Genomic DNA, 19,863 nt, shown 5'->3' on the forward strand with positions numbered 1-19,863 from the left:
TGGAGAGCAGTTATCATTCCGGGTGATCTCCAGCCCCCAACTGGAGGTTGACAACCCTAGTTCCCCTGGAGGGAATGGCTGCTTTGGAGGGTTGAGCCTATGGCATGATACCCTTCTGAGGTTCTTCCCCTTTTCAAACCCTACTCTCCCCAGGCTCTACCATCCAAATCTCCAGGAATTTCCTAACCTGGAGTGGGCAACCCTGTCTCCACCCAAGAGCCAATCTACCTTTATCTGCCCCTCTGTCGTAAGCTTCCCACCAGCAGCCTCTACCTAGGAAAACTATGGCCCAGTTGTGTGGTGCCAGCTGCTGGGCAAGGCCCACTTGCAAGGTAGGGAACCCTCAAGGACTTGTGGGGTGGTGCCTCACTTTCCCCTGTATTCCCCTCCCCAGACTATTTCCTCTTTCCCACCTCCTGGCAACCCCCATACCCTCTTTCCTTTCCTTACCTCATTCTCTCTTTCTCAGCTATTCACCAACCCACCTTTTATCTGACTCCCAACTTCAGCTATATTTATTATTTATTTACTTCATACTCTGCCTTTCTCCACAGTAAGGACCAAAGCAGCTTACATTATTCTCCTCTCCTTTTTATCTACACAAAAACGCTGTGAGATAGGTTAAGCTGCAAGTATGCGACTGGTCCAAATTCACCCAGTGAGATTCCACAGCAAGATGGGGATTCAAACCTGGGTCATTCAGGCCCTACTCTGAATCTCTAACTGCTACACTGCACTGGCTTTCATGGTGTGGCTGCTGTTGAATAATAGCAAGCAGCCAGGCCTAGCTGAGTCACGCAAGTCTGGGTGCAAGTTATCCAGAGGCTGCTTCCAGGCCTAGTGTTACCAACCTCCAGGTGGAACCTGGAGATCTCCCAGAATTTCAACTAAACTCCAGATGACAGAGATCTGACCCCCTGGAAAAAATGGCTGCATTGGAGGGCATTATATTCAGCTGAGGCCTTTCCCCTCCCTAAACCCTGCCCTCCACAGATTCTACAATAAATCTTCAGGAATTTCCATACGTGGAACTGGCAACCCTAGCCAGTTCTTTGATTTTACTGGAGTCACTTTCCAGACTTTAGGGCTTTTTTAGTGGCCCTGCTCCTGTGTCTTTAATGGCAGCCTGCCATGTAGAAATTTCACCAAGCAAAGCTCTTCTTGGCATGATGGAAGCACTGCAGTGCATGGCAGAAATACACAGCATGGGGATTGTCTGCTTGTGTTGCTATGACTTCAAGTAACCCGGAACCAGTGCTGCATCAGAAAAGCAGCTGTGAGATGTGCTTTCTCTTTGTGTACTGTGGTGTCGTAGCAACTGCTACTGAAGTAGGTAAAGGGCTAGATAATGCTGATGGGACGCGAAATTAACGTATGAAAGCTCACTGAGTGTGCAAAGACTCTGTTTCCTGTATGCCGAATGAAAGATCCAGGCACAACAGGTGAGTGGAGCATGAGGGTGGAGGGAGTCAGTTCTGTGACTCATGCTTGGGTGGTATTTGAATGTTTTCACAAATTAGCATGCTTAAAGGGCTGCAAAAGAACTGTTGCGCTCTTTGAGAGTATCGATATACATTCTGTTGGCACTGACTTAAGATACAAGCAGGGACCCAAAGTGCGCATGCAGGGGATGAGGATTTTTCAGACCACCCAGTTCCCTCTCTCTCTCAACCCAGGAAATCTGCTCCTAAATCTTGGGGCACCCTCTGGAGCAGGATATAGTTCAGTGCTAAGGACTGCATGGAGAAAGAGAAATGGAAAACACCTCTCTCCTCAAGCAGTATAGTATGTATAGATTACACACAGTGCAATCCTAAACACAGCTAGACCCTTCTAAATCCATTGAGATTAATTATCTTAAAAGGGTATAACTCTGTTTAGGGTTGCAGTGTTGCCAATAAACCTGTGAAACGTTTTTTTAACCCCGCCCTTCATTTCCAAGACAACTCATACTTTTTTTTCTGAACACAATTGTTTCAATAGATCTAAGATGGCATTAGCAAGTGGACATTGGATTAGAAAAGAGGTGGCCGGAGACCTCCCAAATCCTCGGTATGTCAAAATGATACAGCTGACAGTCTTTTTTCATTCTGTGGCTTTTTCATTCATTTTATTAGTGTGCACTTTAATGGAATGGTATTAAAAGACGGCTACAGTTACTTTGTATTTAATATTTTGGATTCTCTTGTTTTATTTTAAATAAAAATCTGTTAGTATAATTACAGTAGAATGGGATAGAATACATACAGAATTCTATATTATAGAATTGATAGTGTAAATATAGTAGAATTAATCCAAAAATCCATGTTTTTGTTTACAAGATCATGAATTTTCCCTTTAATGGTATTGTTTCAGTTTTCTGGGTCAAAGCTGTCAGTTTCCTTTTATGTTTTTACCACATATTGTGCTGAGCACTGTTGAAGGACAAGAAACAGCATCCATTCTGTATATGTAGTTTAATATTCTAACCAGTTTCAAGTTGTCAGAGATTATATAAGTAGAAGCTAAAAATGAATGAAAATGATAAGATAATGTCCTCAAAACATGATGCTTGACTGCAGGATTCCATGCCAGATCCTACTCCGCCCTACTGAGTAAGGGAGGGTTGTTTAGAGAGTATATTTTTCCTTGTGTCATGGCGGATTGTAAGGCTTTGTGGCCATGGGTGTTTTGAGTGCTCTACACACCCATCTCTAGTGTGAAATGCTCAGGTAGAGATGACCGAAGAAGGTCCATTAGCAATGCTGTGAGGCACAGTTTTGGCCTTGCTGGTGATTCCCCCTCCCTTCCTGATTTGTGTAACAGTGTAGTCCTAAGCAGAGTTGCATCCTTCTAATCCCACTGACTTCAAGAGACTTAGGACAGTGTAACTTCTAAACAGGCACCTCAAATTTACATGCCAACTTGTAGTAGTAAATTTGAAGGTCCTGGATGGTACATGTATCTAGAGTCCTCTGGCAGAGATGAGAAGTGTTCACAATATTCCATCATACTTCCTTGTCTCCTTAGCTGTTTGTTTGTGCAAATCACTCTCTTGTTTGCACAGTGTTTCCTTTCACCAAAGTGCCCTGGCTCATACGTGAACATACACAAAGCTGCCTTATACTGAAGCATATCATTGGTCCATCCAAGACAGTGCTGTCTACTCAGACTGGCAGTGACTCTCCAGGGTTGCAGACAGAGGTCTTTCACATCCCCTACTGTCTGGTCCTTTTAACTGGAGGTGCTGGGGGTTGAACTTGGGACCGTCTGGGACCTTCTTCCACTGAGCCACAGCCACTCCCCAACATTCTCGTATGTACTCCTAGTTCATGTATTAATTACTTCAGTTATACCCCAGTTTTCTCCTCAATGGGCACCCCAAGTGGCTTATATTGTTCTCCTCCATTTTGTAGACATGGATTCAAGTAGGATTGCCAAATGCCTAGAGAACATATAACCTATAACCCTGTTCCTTTAATAGAGAACAAAAAACCTATATAACCCTGTTCATGGCATGGAGTTAAATAACATAATCTGGTAAATAACATCCCACTAAGCCGCTATTAAAGGAACTTGACATTTTTCTTCAGACCTGTTAGCAACCCTAGCTCAGAAGGAAGTAGTCCCATTTTTCTTGTCTTGATATATGAACTATGGACACTTTCACACATGCTGAATAATGTACTTTCAAACCACTTTCAATGCACTTTAATTATTGTTTGCAAGTGGATTTTGCTGTTTCACAAAGTAAAATCTAGCTGCAAAGTGCATTGAAAGTGGATTGAAAGTGTATTATTCGGCATGTGTGAAAGTGCCTATATATGTTTGCCTGCTTAGGTTATATGTTCCTTACATTTGCTACTGAATTTGTCAGAATCTTATCCTTTGATATGCCTGGAGAGAGGGGGTGGCAGATAGCTGTCCTGGAGTTTCCAAGTTATGTATGGTCTCTTTTATTGGAATAATGTTATATTTTCGGGTGTGGGACTGCCCTCTGAACAAGCACAGATTCTGACTGAGTGCCACTCCTCTCTACTATATTCCCAAATAAGGTTGCCAACTCTGTTTTGAGAAATTCCTGGGGATTTGAGGGTGGAGAATGGGGAGGGAGAGGTTTGGGGAAGGGAAGGATTTCAGTGAGGAATTCTACCATAAAGTTCCCCCCTGCAAAGCAGCCATTTTCTCCAGGGGATCTGATCATTGTAGTCTGGAGAGTAGTTGTAAGATTTCCAGGCCCCACCCAGAGGTTGGCAACCCAACACCCAGTTTACCTGTTTTTGGCACATGCACCATAATAGCTACAATAACAGCAAAAATGAAAAACCAGAACTAATTGAAATATATGCAGTACTTTCTTACAAAATAAGTTTAGGCTAGATGAGTCAAGAATATAAAATGCATTATTTATAGCTTAGCATATCAATTTGTGCTATTTAGTAAATTTATGAAATTTAGAAATGCCTTTGTTTTCTTCAAGCAAAATTGCAAACACACCCTATATTAAAGAGGCAGAGAAAGCTGCAAACTGCTGCACTCTTTAGCACATTTATGTTAGGTTTTGCCATCTGAAAAGAATGAAAAAAATAATGTTTTTAAAAATGCACTACATTGTGCTACTTGAACAGAAACAGCCTCATACAGTCACAATAGGGCTAACAGTATATCTGGATATAAAGTTTGTAGCATTGAAAATATTGAACAATTCAATAGTTTATTTATTACTGTCATACACATTATAGCGTATATTTCGGGACCAGATTAGTCACACTTCCATGGGCTTTTCCACATTCTCATTTTCCTTGCTTGGAAGTTCCTGTTTCTTTGGGGAGAGTCTGTTCTGCATGTGTTTTGCTCAGTGGTTGATTCTATATTACATCAGTTTATGTCCAGCATTTCTCTCTACAGATTTTTTTAAAAAAATTAATTGAAAAAATAATAAATTTTATGTTTTTATGCCAGGCAGAAACCTGTATTACAGGTACAGATTTACAGTATATAGCCAAAGGCTGATACAATCAAGTAGACAAAATCAAATCAGATTCAACAAGAAAACAGTTAAAATCAAACACAAAAATAAATTTAAATCAGAATCAAATATTGTCCAGTTTAACTACACTAGTGGCTCGAATTTTCCTGGGCAAAAAGAGACATTGTAAGTAACAGCAGAGTTAGTGTCAGACAGGAGAAAAGAAAGAACTGAAATTTTCCGCATGCCCAAAGGGGGGGGCAAATTTGGAGCCAGATAACCACAGGATGATGTCATTTAAGTACAAATTAAAAAGTAAAGGGGCCAGCACACAGCCCTGCTTTACCCCTCTAATTATAGGAATTTCCTCTGTCAGTGAGCCTGAGGTTCCCACCCTAATTCTGGCTTAGATGTTAGTATGGAACTCCTGGAGAAGAAGCAACAAGTGTTTATCTATATTTGTACAGGCCAACTTTGCCCAGAGATGATTTCTCTCAATGGAATCGAAGGCCGCTGTCAGATCTACAAAGGCCGCATATAGACATTTGGTGGGACCTTTAAGGTTTTGTTTAACAAGGTAAAGGAGGGTTTGGCAGTGATCTATAGTGCGATGACCTCTTCTAAAACCAGCCTGCTCAGGGTAAATAATGTGATTGGATGCCTCCCAATTCTCCAACCTGGCCAAAAGAGATTTGCTGTATAATTTGGCAACTGTATCCAACAAGCTCATTGGGCAGTAATTTTTGGGCTCCTCTTTATTCCCTTTTAAAAATATTGGGACCACAATACTTAGCTTCCATCCTTGATGGGAAGACACCAGCTGCATTGATGAGTAAATAATTTTGCTAAAACTGGGGCCCATCATTCAGGAGAAAGCTTATACAGCTCAGATAGTATCAGGTCTTCCCCTGTGAACTTGCCTGAGACAAGCGATGCAGTAAGGGCTCTGATCTCAGGCTCAGTAATGAGATGCCACTGTAGTAAGGTTAGGGTTGCCAACCTCCAGATACTAGCTGGAGATCTCCTGCTATTACAACTGATCTCCAGCCAATAGAGATCAGTTCACCTGGAGTCAATGGCCGCTTTGGCAATTGGACTCTATGGCATTGAAGTCCCTCCCCTCCCCAAACCCTGCCCTCCTCAGGCTCCGCCCCAAAGACCTCCTGCCGGTGGTAAAGAGGGACCTGGCAACCCTAGGTAAGGTGAATAGGTTATATGGAAGTGCCTGTCACTGAGCTACATTTTCCGAATTGGTAGAGGAAGCCCCAAATACTAAAGTGGTCATACCATTGTTTTGCAGGGATTTGAGCTTCCAGCAAAGAAAGGAGTTTGCCAAGGCCAAAAGAGACGAGTTCCCAAAAATGGCACAGCCATTTCCTCTTCTCTTGCACAGCCAAACCTAATCCCTCTTCTCTTGCACAGCCAAACCTAATCCCTTCCATAATAATTTAGCATGCTCACACTTTTTCTGCTTGATGAGGTTTTTGAAAGCACATCTCAATGAGCTGAGGAACTTGATAAAATCTCTTCCCTGGCGATGATGAGTTTGCCTTGTATAAAATACTAGATCTTTCTTGGCTTTTCTACATTCGAGGTCAAACCACCAATTTTCAGAAAAAGTAGTGGGTTTAATAGGTCTGTTATTGCAGAGTGCGGGTCTAAGAAGTGCTACTATGTCTTCAAAGAATATTATGGCATCTGAGTCAGCCTGTAATAACATTTGGCATCTGGAACATATATAACATCTCTCCAAAAATTGGACTAATTTGGCCTGAAGTCGTGCAGAACATTTGAGTGTTCTTACATTTAGCTGGTTCTCGTCTAAGGGGTTAGAGGCCCAAATCAAGAAAAATGTTGTCCCCAAATTTAAGCATAAGTCTTATGGGACGGTGGTCACTCTCAACCCTATCTCCCACCTCAAAATATAAAATGTAACTTAGAAAAGAAGGTGAGACTGCAATATGGTTAACTGCACTTGCCAGGAAAGAAGACAGAAAGGTGAAAGGGCCTCCTGAACTATCAAATTTAGTACCATGCAAAATATGCAGTTGATGAACTGCTAAAAATTCTAATAATCTTAGACCAGGTTTATTTAGGATAAGGTCCTGTGATGTCCGATCCAATAGAAGATCTTGGTCAGCTGACTGGCTGTGTGTATTGGCAGAAAAATCGAGGATACTTGAACCAATCCTGGTGTTAAAATCCCCACATTCCGTCAGGTGGGAACTTGGAAAACAGGTAGCAAGATTTTCAAAGGTTTCCGCCAAGAGATCCCAGAAAATTACTGAACATTGTCTTTAGAAAATTTAGGTGGGACATAAACATTGACGCATATAAAGGAGCCAATATGTTGGCCATTGATTAACAGAACTTGTAAGTGACCGGGTAATCTAGATTCTGAGAGTTGGACAACTACCTTCAGATCAACCAATACGAAAACCACAAAACCCCCACTACCACAACCCTTTGAACAGGTTTTAACAGCAGGTGTAGCATAAGTATGGAAACCTTGTAGGGTAATAGAACCAGATACTTGCACCCATGTTTCCGGAAGACATAGGCTATCATGCCTACATAAGAATTGGAAAAATTCAGAGTCGTATAACTTATTCCCCCACCTCATAATGTTCCATGATAATAAATTTAGTTGTCAATTTGATTTCTTGATCTTTTCTAAGCTCCCCTTAGAATCCATAAAAATACAACCATTACTGAATTCAACCACTTGGTTGAACATAGTTGGATTATCATGTAAATTCCAAGTGGGTGGGGGGAGAAAAAATATGGAATGCTTCACGAATTTGCATGTCAGACAGAAACCAATGTAATATCAAATCAACCACTACAGGGAGTAAAACATATGTGGAACAGACCCACCCACCCCAAAAAAATAAAAAAAAACAAGAGGAAAAAAGGGAGGCAAAGCCCCATGTATGTTTGAAAGTTTATTGTATATGCCGGCAGTTTATACAGAAATAATCATCTAGTGCGGCAGACTGTCTTACATTAAAAAAAGAAATCTTACATAAAAATGTTTAGCTGAAATAAGGACTTTAGTAGTTATTTTATCTTTGCCAAGCAGACATAACCTGAATATAAGATATACTGTCTGGTACCATAATTCAAGGCTGTGAAACTTGTTCAGAAAGAGCACTGCATGTGTATCACAGATAGAGATATAAGCCAGCATATATCACTGGTAAAATTATTGTGGATTTAAACATTTTCTGTTCTGTTTCAGATATGTTTGTTTGTTTGTTTTTAAAATGGGTGTGTTTGTGCCTATTTCTGCTAGCTAGCCCTATATCCACATACACCCTGCTTATCCGAGTACATGGTTTACCTTGTAATTTAGATTATAAGATTTTGCAAGGCAAAGGGGGGAAAGGGCGATTGCACAGTGTGTGATAAATAATGTTCTTCTTTTATTAATTAAAAAACATTACAGTCTGAAGCACCCCCCCCCCCGCATTAGAAATACAAAAACATGTAATTTAAACAACTGCTCATTCATTAGGCAGCTTCAGGGTCACACATGTTATAGCCAGTTCTGTCCTATGTAAACGTTGCATTATGGTGCTGCTTAGGAACACAGTAGTAAGGCTGACCTCAATTCTGAATATGAGGGAAAGATTTCTTGTTATTGTAGCAACCAAAGTTATTTACCCTCCCACTGTGTTTCTTTTCAGACATGGACACGCACTGACAGTTGCAGGAAATATAGCTATTATGTTTGGAGGCTGCTCCTTTTATAATACTTTCGTAAGTACTACCAGTTGAGTTTGGGTTTATTCTCCCTTTGTTAATTTAATTACCATTTAACATTTTGCTGTAGTGGTGGTGTACTAAACAGTGCCATCCTACGCACACCCCTCTAAACCCATTGAAGTCAATGGGCTTAGAAGGACGTAATGCTGCATAGGAGCCGATTGCACTGAAAGTGGTATGTTTTGTGGAAGCTTGCTTTTTCCTTTAAGTCTTCAAAATTCTGGAACTATTTTTCATTGTATACAAATATTTACTAAAGAATTACTGCATTCCGATCATTGTCTACTAAACTGCAATCTCAGCCAGCTTCTCTCTAGGTAACTGTTTATCTATTATTTCTAGCAGTATTCACTTGAGATAGCTTAAACGAATTTAATTTTAAAGCTTTCCCTATCTAGATGACAATATTGATGCCCTGTAAATAAAAATATCAACTTCAATCTATCTTTCTTTCTCTCCCAGGATGATCAACCAACATATTTCAATGACTTCTACATGCTGACAAGTGAGATACTATTAATCCTTTTTCTAGCAAGCTGCCTGTACATGAGTTTATTCCTCCCTCAGGAATTGCACATATTTCACTATAATAGGACAGTCATTTGTAATGCAAAAAAGGCTTATCACTATAAAATTGGGGAAGTATATAGAAACAATATAAAGGACACAACTAGATTTTTAAGATTAGTGGGTTTTTTCCACTCTGTCCTGATCTGAATAGCTGTACAAAATACATCTTTATGATAATATTTTTTCAGATATTAATTGACCTAAAATGGTATTTATGCATTGGCGGCATAGTAAGAATGGCTGGATACTATTTTATAATCATTTGTTTGCAGATGCTGTATGATTAGTAAAAATATCTTTCTTTAGTTCTGAATGTACAGTTCAGCCAGCTTCTTGCAGGTATACTTCTATGCAGACTTTTGCCTGTAAAATACATCTCAGGCTTATGATACTGATCGAGTCTAACATGCTGTTTCACACAGTGGCCCCAGGCTTTGGAGGCCAGCAACAGGGCATAGAGGCCACGGTGTTCCCCTAATGTTACTTCCTAGCACTGATATTCAGAGGTTTACTACCTCTGATTGTGGAGTTTCCCTTTAATCACTATGGCTAGGGAAACATTCTTCATGAATGTATCTAATCCCCTTTTAAAGCCATGTCTGCTTGTGGATATCACTACATCTTCTGGCACTGAATTTTACATTTTTAACACTCATTTGGTATCTCTCCTGAAGTTATTGTCCATTAACTTCATTGAGTGTGTTAGGTATGGAAATTGGGTTGGTGTGGTTAGGTCCTGTCTTACCTCACAGGGGCAGCCAGCAGCAAGTAGTTCCACAGGTTAACACCAGACCAAAGTTGAGCTGCTGGCTCTGTGGGGAGTACTATCTCAATGATCCAATTACACAGCCATAGCCTTTTGAGGAAGGGTGGGTCAGACCCTTCCCCAAGAGGAGCAGTATCAGCACTGTTGAGCAGAGTTTATTCAGCAACAGACAGATAACAAGAAATTAGCAAAACCCCACACTGACTCCCCAGATTAGGCTAAAGAACAAAGCAACAGACACACAGAGAGACAAGAAAATTAACTGACTGAGCAGTCACTTGCTGAGAGCAAAGGCGGACTGCTGCAGCAGGGTCACCCCCTGTGGAAAAAGACTTCCCTTTGCTAATTTTGGGGTCTCTACTTATACCCCTGTTCAAAACAACGGCTGATGGTACCATAGTTCATCAGAGTGAACACCCACAATTATACGTTCTTACATATTGCACGTGCCTGTGATGTGATAAGACAGAATGGTTTCTCCTTCAGGCTTTATCGGGATTTCAGAAACTGTATAGTCTCAGTGGGTATGCCTTTGGGGCGCTTGTTCTCTCTAACAAACAACTGACCTTCAGAACTGATAAACTTGGTCCTTTCTGCTGTCTCCAGCAGGGGCAAAAAGATATACTTCTTTCTGAGAGAGACTGGCAGGGATTTGCTTCTTAGAAAAGCACAGAAGCATAGGGGATTTTAAAATGGCTGTGCTCTGGACAACAGAAAAGGCCTAGGGGAAATGGCTGAGAAAAATGAGGGTTTTTTTTGTTGTTGTTTCTAACAGGTGGCCTCGAATTTTAGTATTTTGGGAGAGGGAGAAGTTCTGTCTGTCCACTCTGCCTGTACTTTTTCTAGCTCTGCGATGACCATTTTGAGATACAGCCTCAAACCTGCAAACAGTATTCCAAATGTGGCTGCACCATGGCTCTATACATGGGCATTATAATATTGGCAGTTTTATTTTCAGTCCATTTCCTAATTAATCCCCAGCACAGAGTTTGCCCTTTTCACTGCTGCTGCATACTGAGTCGACAAATTCATTGAGCTATTCACTACAACCCCAAGGTCTCTTTCCCTGGCAGTTTTAGCAAGTTCAGATCCCGTTAGCATATACTTAAAATTGGCCTTGGTTTTCACTATCCGGAATAATTTTGTGTTATTGGCAGGCTTTGCCGCTATACTGCTCGCCCCATACCAGATCATTTGTGAACAAATTAAATAGCACCACCCTCAATACTAATCTTTGTGGGACCCCACTGCTCCGTTCTCGCATTGAGAGAACTGTCAATTTATCTTTCTCTTTACTCTCTATCTTTTAACCAACTTTAAAGCTATAAGAGGACTGGTCCTCTTATCCCCTAACTGCTAAGCTTACTCAGGAGTCTTTGTTGAGGTGCCTTGTCAAATGTCTCCCAGATCACCATTATCTACATGCTTGTCCACTTTATCAAAGAACTCCAATAGTTGATGAGGGCAGGACCAGAGGCGGATCTACTGTGAAACTAATGAAGCTTAAGCTTCAGGGGCCCCAATCCTGGAGGGGGCCCCGAAGCAACTTTTTTTTAATGAGTGAATTTCTCTACAAAATTGATGGAGTTTTTTAGTGACAGAATCATAAGCCAATGGGTTGACGTACTTAATATTGACTTTAGAATATGCTCTTTTCACATGGCCTCAAAATGTCCCTGTAAATTGGTCAAATTTCAAAATTTTCTTGGGGGCTTGCAGTGCTCAGACCCCCCAGCTGTAAGGGCTCACTGAGCTCATTAGAATCTATTCATAGCATACATTTTGGCAGCTGGATCCTCAAATCCTTCGTTGGTGCACGGCTTAATATTTCTATGGCTCAGCCCTTATGCTAGAGCCAATCAGAACCATAAAATGACATCTGAATTCTTAATTCAGGCTGCATTCATCTCGCGTGTGCATTTTAACACCAAAAGATCAGATTTTCACCTCTTTATCCTAATGTGCCCCCTCTGATGACCCTCTCCCTATTATTATTATTTATTAGTTAAATTTGTGTCATGATTCTAGGTCTCAAGTTACCAGGCCTACATCTCCCAGGTACCCTCTGGGCCTTGTGACTGGTGGAAGAGGATTTGGAGGGAAGGCTAGGGCCAATCAGGGGTAAGGGAGTGGTGGTCCTGGGGAGAAGGAATAAAATGCCTTGCCTGAAAAGGGAGGGTGTTCACTCCTAGGGAGCAGGGCTGGGGAGAAGCTGCTGTAGATGGCCAAACATCCAAATCCTCATATCAGAAGCCCCGAGGGAGAGGAGAGGGAGGCCAGTAACGATGACAACCTGTGGTCGCCCTCAATTGTAGACCAGGTGGAAAAGCTCTGTTTTACAGGCCCTGCAGAACATGGGGCCCTGATGTTACTTGGAACAACATTCCATCAGGCTGGGGCCAGGGCCGAAAAAGCCCTGGCCCTTTTTGCGGACAACCGCACACTTTTAGAGAATGAATCAATACTTTTTTCCACGCATTGATGTTGGGTGGTGTGACTTTCATTCCTCCAAATTTTCTTTTTCTTCTTTTTTGGTAAGTTTTTGATTATAACTTTGCTAGCGTTTAGTGTTAAAGATGTATAGGTCAAGGTGTGCTTGGTCCATAGTTAGCATGGATGATATTTTTATGTGGATATTTCTACAGGTTTTGTTAACTAGCAACTAGTCCTTCAGTTCCCATATTTACCAAGATATTTCTGTTTTCTAGCATAATTTTTTTTATATATTTTGCTTATTCAATTGAGTTTTTTGGAAGAGGCAGACCTGGATTATTTCTCATTTACTGAATTTCTAGTGGTAGAATTCTTTTTAGACAGTTCAACATAAGTATTCATATGGGTCATGTTGAGGGTAATGCCTTTACAATGGTTGACGCAAGTCTTTCTTCCTCATGACATCTTAGGTCCTCCCCAGTGCCATCTGCTGAGTTTTTATATAACTATTGTTTTGCTTCTACAACATTTTTTATTCACACCAGTGACTGACATGTGAGATAACCCAGTACAGCAATTTTAATCAAAATCTGCAGTAGTTAATTTATTAAAAAGTTGTGGTGATCTGCCATAGAACAACCCTACTGAAGAAGATAACAATGGTTACCCAGAACTTGTTGCTGGTCGGAAGGGGCTCACTGTATGGCCCATTTTCAAGGACTCCACCCCACCACCCTGTTCTCCACCATTTGGGCCTCAAGGCCCTTTCAAGGGCAGCAAGGCCCTTTGGACCTTGGTGGATGTTGCCCTATTGTTGCTGGTTGCGAAGGGGCCCCCATAACAGTTCAAGCTTCAGGGCCCCAAAAATGTAGGTCCGCCACTGGGCAGGACTTCCCTTTGAATTTAATTCCTGAGTTTGATTCATATTGCATGCTATAGTAGGTATCCAAGTGTTTTAAAAAGTAGAAGAGGTGTGTTATGAACTCATATGAAACTGCTGTACACAGAATGAAAACATTCATTTTTTAATTCATCGTTGTCTAGTCCTGGGGCAGAAACTCTCCAAGGTCTCTTAGAGAAAGGTCTTTTCCTGCCTTGCTGTGTCAATCCTTTATTAGTATATGCTAGAGATTGAACCTGAGACTTTCTGAATGCAATATGTGATCTACCATTAAACTATGAATACTTCCCAAACATGTGTTATAAACAGGTATTTGTTTTTCTTCTGTTTGAAAGTCACTCAAAGCAAATATCAAAAGTAGCATGTTCCCTCCCGTTAATAGGAAATGTAGAATTTTTTAGTTAGTGAAATAATATTTTAAAAAATTGTGTCGCTTTAAAATGAAATCAATAGAGTGCCTTTCATGGAGAAAGAATAATGGTGAGAACAATGCAGGCTGATCACACATAAAAATAACTGTTCATGGAGTTAAAAATGGCATTTTTAGATCACTGCTTTATGTGTATTTATTTATAGAAATATAATATATAGTTACTGATAATCTTAAATTACAGTTACTTCCACAGATTTGACTTGGGAAAAGATACCACAGGATGGACACATCCCTTGCCCAAGACAAGGGCACACACTTTGGTAAGCACGCAATTCAGCAAAATAGATCTCTAGGTCATCTCTCTTATTTTAAATGTTGTTGACTGCAATATTGAGATAAGAGATTCCACCCAAGCCTGGTATCCTATCTAAGGCTGTGCAGCGCTCCCCATGGGCACCCTCTGTTAGCGGTGCCCCTGGTGCCAGTCCCATCGTGCCTCCCTTTGATGCCATGTGCCCTCCACCTTTGTGAGCCTCTGGCTCCCCTCTCATGCCCCTGCCAACCTGCAGGTTCAGGCTGGAGCTTCTCAGGCCTCAGATTTAGTTCCAAGTAAATGTGTATCTCCTTGGGATCATTACTCATTCCCTCTTACTAACTGTCAACTCACTAAAAAATAAAAATAGCACAATTTCTTTCTATGAAAATTGCTGACAAATCAGAGAAAAAACTGATAATAGAGAAATATGTTCAGCTGTTATGAACATCAATTTGTTTTAGCCATTGGTTTATTTAATAAACAAAGCTGTTATATTCCCATTCAAAGATAATCAAAACTGAATAATCACAGTAAAATACAGTATTCACTTTTTTGTTTTATATTTATAAAAATAACCATAAATATGAAATTTTCAGCAAAGATAAATTGATCAAGCACTTGGCTTGGGCACATTTCTACCTTCCCCTCCTCTGTAACAACTAGTAAAACTTATTTCATACTGTGACATCATGGCATTCAGCTTTACTCTGCCCTGTGTCACATCTTTGGCTGTTGATGTCAAGAGTGGGAAAACATGAAATGACATAAGTACTGGAGAGCCAGCTTGGTGTAGTGGTTAAGAGCTGTGGTTTGGAGCAGTGGATGCTGATCTGGAGAACCAGGTTTGATTCCCCACTCCTCCACATGAGCGGCAGATGCTAATCTGGTGAACTGGATTTATTTCCCCACTCCTACACATGAAGCCAGCTGGGTGACCTTGGGCTAGTCACACTCTCTCAGCCCCACCTACCTCATGTGGTGTCTGTTGTGGGGAAGGGAAGGGGAGGTGATTGTAAGCTGGTTTGATTCTTCCTTAAGTGGTAGAGAAAGTCGGCATATAAAAACCAACTCTTCTTCTTCTTCTACTTGTTTTATCTTTGAAATTTGTCAGAGGTCTGTGTTCATTTTGTTGAAGTGTAATCTTTTCAACAAGCTAGCATTACTTGTTCCTCTTTTCAAGTTAATCTTACAAGAGTGAGAATAAATCCAGCATGGTAATTAATTTTTGGTTTACACACAAACAGCCCATTCCTGAAGGGGAGGGTGGGTTTGTAGCGGGCAGGAGTGGCGCAGCCATGCCGCCGCCTTCGAGGCTTCCTGGCTGCTGCGGAGGCGAAAAAATCCTTTCCGAAATGTCTAAAATGAAAAAAAGGAGGAAATGCCACATAGAGAGCAGCGAGACTGTGCTACCGAAAAAGGTGGTACAGCCCCTTAAGGAAAGCTTAAGGGAGCATTCCCAGGCAAAAGAGCTGTGGAAGCTGCCTAAAGACAGCTCCATATCCAAGAATGCCCACCCCCCCCCCTACTGGCACAGGCTTTCCTTTCTGGGAAAGCCCTGGCAACATGGCTGCGCTGGCGGCAGGGGCTGGTGGCTCTCGGATGCTGCTGTGTTTGCCCCCACATCAGCATAGGTGCCACCTTATTCTGTGATATGGTGGCACCTAAACCGGCACGGGATCACGCTAGCTCCTAAGGAGCTTTGCCCCCCCCTTCAGGAATGGGCTCAAAATGTTCTAATTTTATGTATGAATTCAGAAAATGCTCAAGTTATGATCTCACATATGGAGACTATAAAGTTCTGAGTGCAGTACAGAACGACCCAGTTCATATACATGGTTCAGCTGTTGGAAATGTCCTGCCTTCATGCTGACTTCTTTCTCAGCCTCCTGGTTCATTGTAACTATAGTTTGCCGTGATATCCAAATTAGACAAACGAGTATTTGTTCTAAATGAAATTTCGAAGCCATGGCTAGAAGTGGGTTTCTTATTCAGGGTGAACTATGATGAATGGTAGTTGTAACTGGTCTGACTGGGACGTCTCATCAAATATTGGTTGCCACACTCCACAAAGAGGAGGAGGGAATCTCTGTATGTGAGGGGAGGAGGGAGTCTGTGCACTTCTAGCACTTTCTGAATTGCCAAAGCATATTTTGGCCATTATCTAAATGTGGTCACAGTAAACAGGGTCAGCTCAACTCATTTTGCTGCCCCAAATGGCAGAAGCAGGGCACAGAAGGAGGCATGCCCCCACCCTACTTATGTCATTGCTGTTTGGCTCTACAGTGACCCATCTTAGGGCCAGGCAGCAGTGAGATGGAGGCTGTACCTCCTCCTGTGTGTTCCCTCCAGCTCTGGGGTGCAGCAGCACAAGGTTGCTGTCGCCTGTTGGAACTGGGCAGCAACAGCACTGGCATGAGTGGGGAGGCAGTGTGTGCTGTCTCCACACTCATGTCTCTCCCAGCTCCAAGGAGCCGCCGAAGATTTCTGTAGCCCCTTGGAGCCAAGCAAACTGGGAAGCAATGACAGCAGGTACAAGTCGCACCTGTCACCTCCCCCACCATGGCAACCCGAATCAATTTGGGACCTCCACTTTACACAAGGCCCCCTGCCTTTCAGTTTGTGCCTCTGAGTTTAAATAACCTGAAGAAAGAGCACGATAAATGCTCATCCCAAGTCTTATTCAGCTGTATAGTGTTCTCAGCTTCCTCCTGTAGAAGACCTGCCCGTCAGTTGATTCTTGCCAGCAGGGGGAACTGTGTCTCCTGACCTGGCTCCTTTTGAACCTGAGAAACAAGAGCCAGCATGTCCTCCTCAGTCAATTTACCTTGGCCTTATGAAGGGCCTGTCCTGGAGCCAGCCCCTTTGGAATCATAGAATCCTAGAGTTGGAAGGGACCACCAGGGTCATCTAGTCCAACCCCTGCACAATGCAGGAAATTCCAAAATACCTTCCCCCCACACCCCCAGTGACCCATACTCATAAGAACATAAAAAAGCCCTGCTGGATCAGACCAAGGCCCATCAAGTCCAGCAGTCTGCTCACACAGTGGCCAACCAGGTGCCTCTAGGAAGCCCCCAAACAAGACGACTGCAGCACCACCATCCTGCCTGTCTTCCACAGCACCCAAGTTAATAGGCATGCTCCTCTGATCCTGGAGAGAGTAGGTATGCATCATGACCAGTATCTATTTTTACTAGTACTCCATGCCCAAAAGATGGCCAAGGTGCCCTCCCTCAGCTTACCATCTCCCAAGAAAGCCTGTTTCACTGAGGAACTGCTCTAATTGGTAGAAAATTCTTCCTAATGTCTAGACAGAACCTCTTTTGATTTAATTTCAACCCCTTGGTTCTGGTCCGAACTTCTGGAGCAACAGAAAACAACTCGGCACCATCCTCTATATGACAGCCCTTCAAGTACTTGAAGATGGTTATTATATCGCCTCTCAGTCTTCTCCTCTTACCCAGCTCCTTCAACCTTTCCTCATAGGACATGGTCTCCAGACCCCTCGCCATCTTTGTTGCCCTCCTCTGGACACGTTCCAGCTTGACTACATCTTTCTTAAATTGGGGTGCCCAAAACTGAACACAATACTCTAGGTGAGGTCTAACCAAAGTAAAGTGATACCATCACTTCGCGTGATCTGCATACTATACTTCTGTTGATACAGCCCAAGATCGCATTTGCCTTTTTAGCTACCGCATCACACTGCTGACTCATGTTTAGTGTTTAGTCTACTAAGACCCCAAGATCCTTTTCGCACACACTACTGCTCAGACAAGTCTCCCCCATTCTATAATTATGCATTTGATTTTTCCTACCTAAATGCAGAACTTTACATTTGTCTTTGTTGAAGTGCATTTTATTAGTTTTAGCCCAATTCTCCAGCCTGTCAAGATCATCCTGTATCCTGGCTCTGTCTTCTACCATATTTTCTACTCCTCCCAATTTAGTATCATCTGCAAATTTAATAAGCATCCCCTCTGTTCCTTCATCCAAATCATTTATAATTTATAATTGGACAACACAGGGCTCAGGACAGATCCCTGAGGCACTCCGCTAGTCACTTGGAGGCTCCACCCCTCCAGAACTCCTATGGGATCTGTGAGCAATTCCTGTGGGATGCTGCTGCACATCCCACCTGTAAAATTTCCTCTCCCCCCACCCCAGCTCAAGGCTGTGTACAAGATTATCATCAGGCAGTGGGCTGTTAAAAGTTCCAGACCATATCAAGCAATAGAGCCTCAGGCTCTGCCTTACAGGTTCGCATGGACAAGGAGGGTGGGTCCCTCATAGTCAGGGAGCCTGAGGGTTGATCAGGTCTGTGACATCTCTCTCAACCTTTCTTGTTTCTATGTTGTTCCCAGACTTACTTCTGAGATTTGGGGGGAGGTGCTGCTTGCGTACTCCTTTCTTGCCCATTGCCCCATGAAGCGATTTGCTGTTCTCAGTTTTCTGGTAACTTTCAACTGGCTGAATGGTTCATCCCTCTCTTGTTTCAATATAGTTTGGTGTTTTTGGCATGCTTTTGCCACACCTCTCTAGTGGATCCTTTTTCATAGTATTACATGTCTGTTTTATCAAGCCATCTTTTGTACATTATTCATTATTCCAGCCTTCATCAGGTAAAACCTCTATTACATAGACTCTAGTATGAGAGCTACAGTGTTTTAAAATTAGATTGTAGTCCTATGGATACTAGCCTAGTAGTAATTTTAATTGAACTCTATGAAATCTAGGGTATGTATACATCGGATCATGCCTCATATTTTAATACTAACCTTTGGTGGCTCAGAAGTAAAATGGAATCAAAGAATCTTCTAGAATTACAGGAAGGAGAGCAATTACTATGTGCCGTTCTAGGCAGCAGACATTATCTGATTGAGCTGCCTCCAGTGTGTATATTTAACCGATCCCGTATGTTAAGCACATGAATTCTTTGCACGCTTGTTTTACATTGTTTGTGATTTATGTTACTTCCTCCACTTCCTTTCAAATAGGTATTTACCCATATGGAGAACATGTTAACTATACTGAGTAAAAATAAGAAGAGAGTGAAAAGCAAGTTTTACAAGAATGAGTTTCCCAGCTATGCTCACAATACTGATTATAATTAAAGTTTTACACCCCATTCCACTCCAAAAATCTTATCCATTATTAGGTTGCCAGCCCCCTGGAAGTAACATCAATCCTCTAGGAATTGCTGAAAACTGTGGTTTACCATAGACTTTCCACAATTCCTAGCTAGGCGTAACATCACTTCCAGAAAATGACATCATGCCATCAGCCACCACTGCCCCCCATGTTCCCCTCCCCTGGTTTCCTGTTGGTGGCCAAGCCAGGCTTGGCAAACCTAATCATCTTAGAGTGAAAAGTTGAGTGGGAGTCAGGATAAGTGTTGTAAACCTGAGTGTGATCCACAAAAAATTCAGAATGTTTGCTTTTGTTGTCCATTCATCTATAATGGACTGATAGACAGGAATATATTTAATATATTCATAATTTTATAGTTCTTGGCAAAGTAGTACTTATGGTTGGAACTAGGCTTCCATTTTTTTGCGGTGTTTTGTTATCTTCAACCATTTTTAGAGTTTATCTCAGCTTCAATTTTAAAAGGAGAGCATGATGTGTGTGTTTTTCAGGGAACCTTGGAGTATCTCAGGCCTAGAGCTTGGTTCCCCAATGTGTTTCAAAATGACAGTTCAGGACCTGAGAGAGAAGTCGCACCACAGCAATGGACAAGGAACTGCATTGTGCCAGATCTTGTGACTATCACTGTGACCCTCATGCC

At 42.0% G+C, this 19,863-nt stretch overlaps 1 protein-coding gene across 1 annotated transcript in view; it reads left to right on the forward strand.

Moving 5' to 3' along the window:
• Positions 1 to 1,395: 1,395 nt before the first annotated feature.
• Positions 1,396 to 19,863, forward strand: part of LOC130476577 (uncharacterized) — a 61,036-nt gene continuing 42,568 nt past the window's right edge. Inside the window, exons 1-5 of the mRNA XM_056848528.1 lie at positions 1,396 to 1,442; positions 1,984 to 2,052; positions 8,638 to 8,710; positions 9,179 to 9,221; positions 14,001 to 14,079. Coding sequence (XP_056704506.1) covers positions 1,414 to 1,442; positions 1,984 to 2,052; positions 8,638 to 8,710; positions 9,179 to 9,221; positions 14,001 to 14,079 — 293 coding nt within the window. The 5' untranslated portion in view covers positions 1,396 to 1,413. The remainder of the gene's footprint in view (positions 1,443 to 1,983; positions 2,053 to 8,637; positions 8,711 to 9,178; positions 9,222 to 14,000; positions 14,080 to 19,863) is intronic.

Source organism: Euleptes europaea, chromosome 4 (assembly GCF_029931775.1).
Source record: "Euleptes europaea isolate rEulEur1 chromosome 4, rEulEur1.hap1, whole genome shotgun sequence".
Taxonomy (NCBI): Eukaryota; Metazoa; Chordata; class Lepidosauria; order Squamata; family Sphaerodactylidae; genus Euleptes; species Euleptes europaea.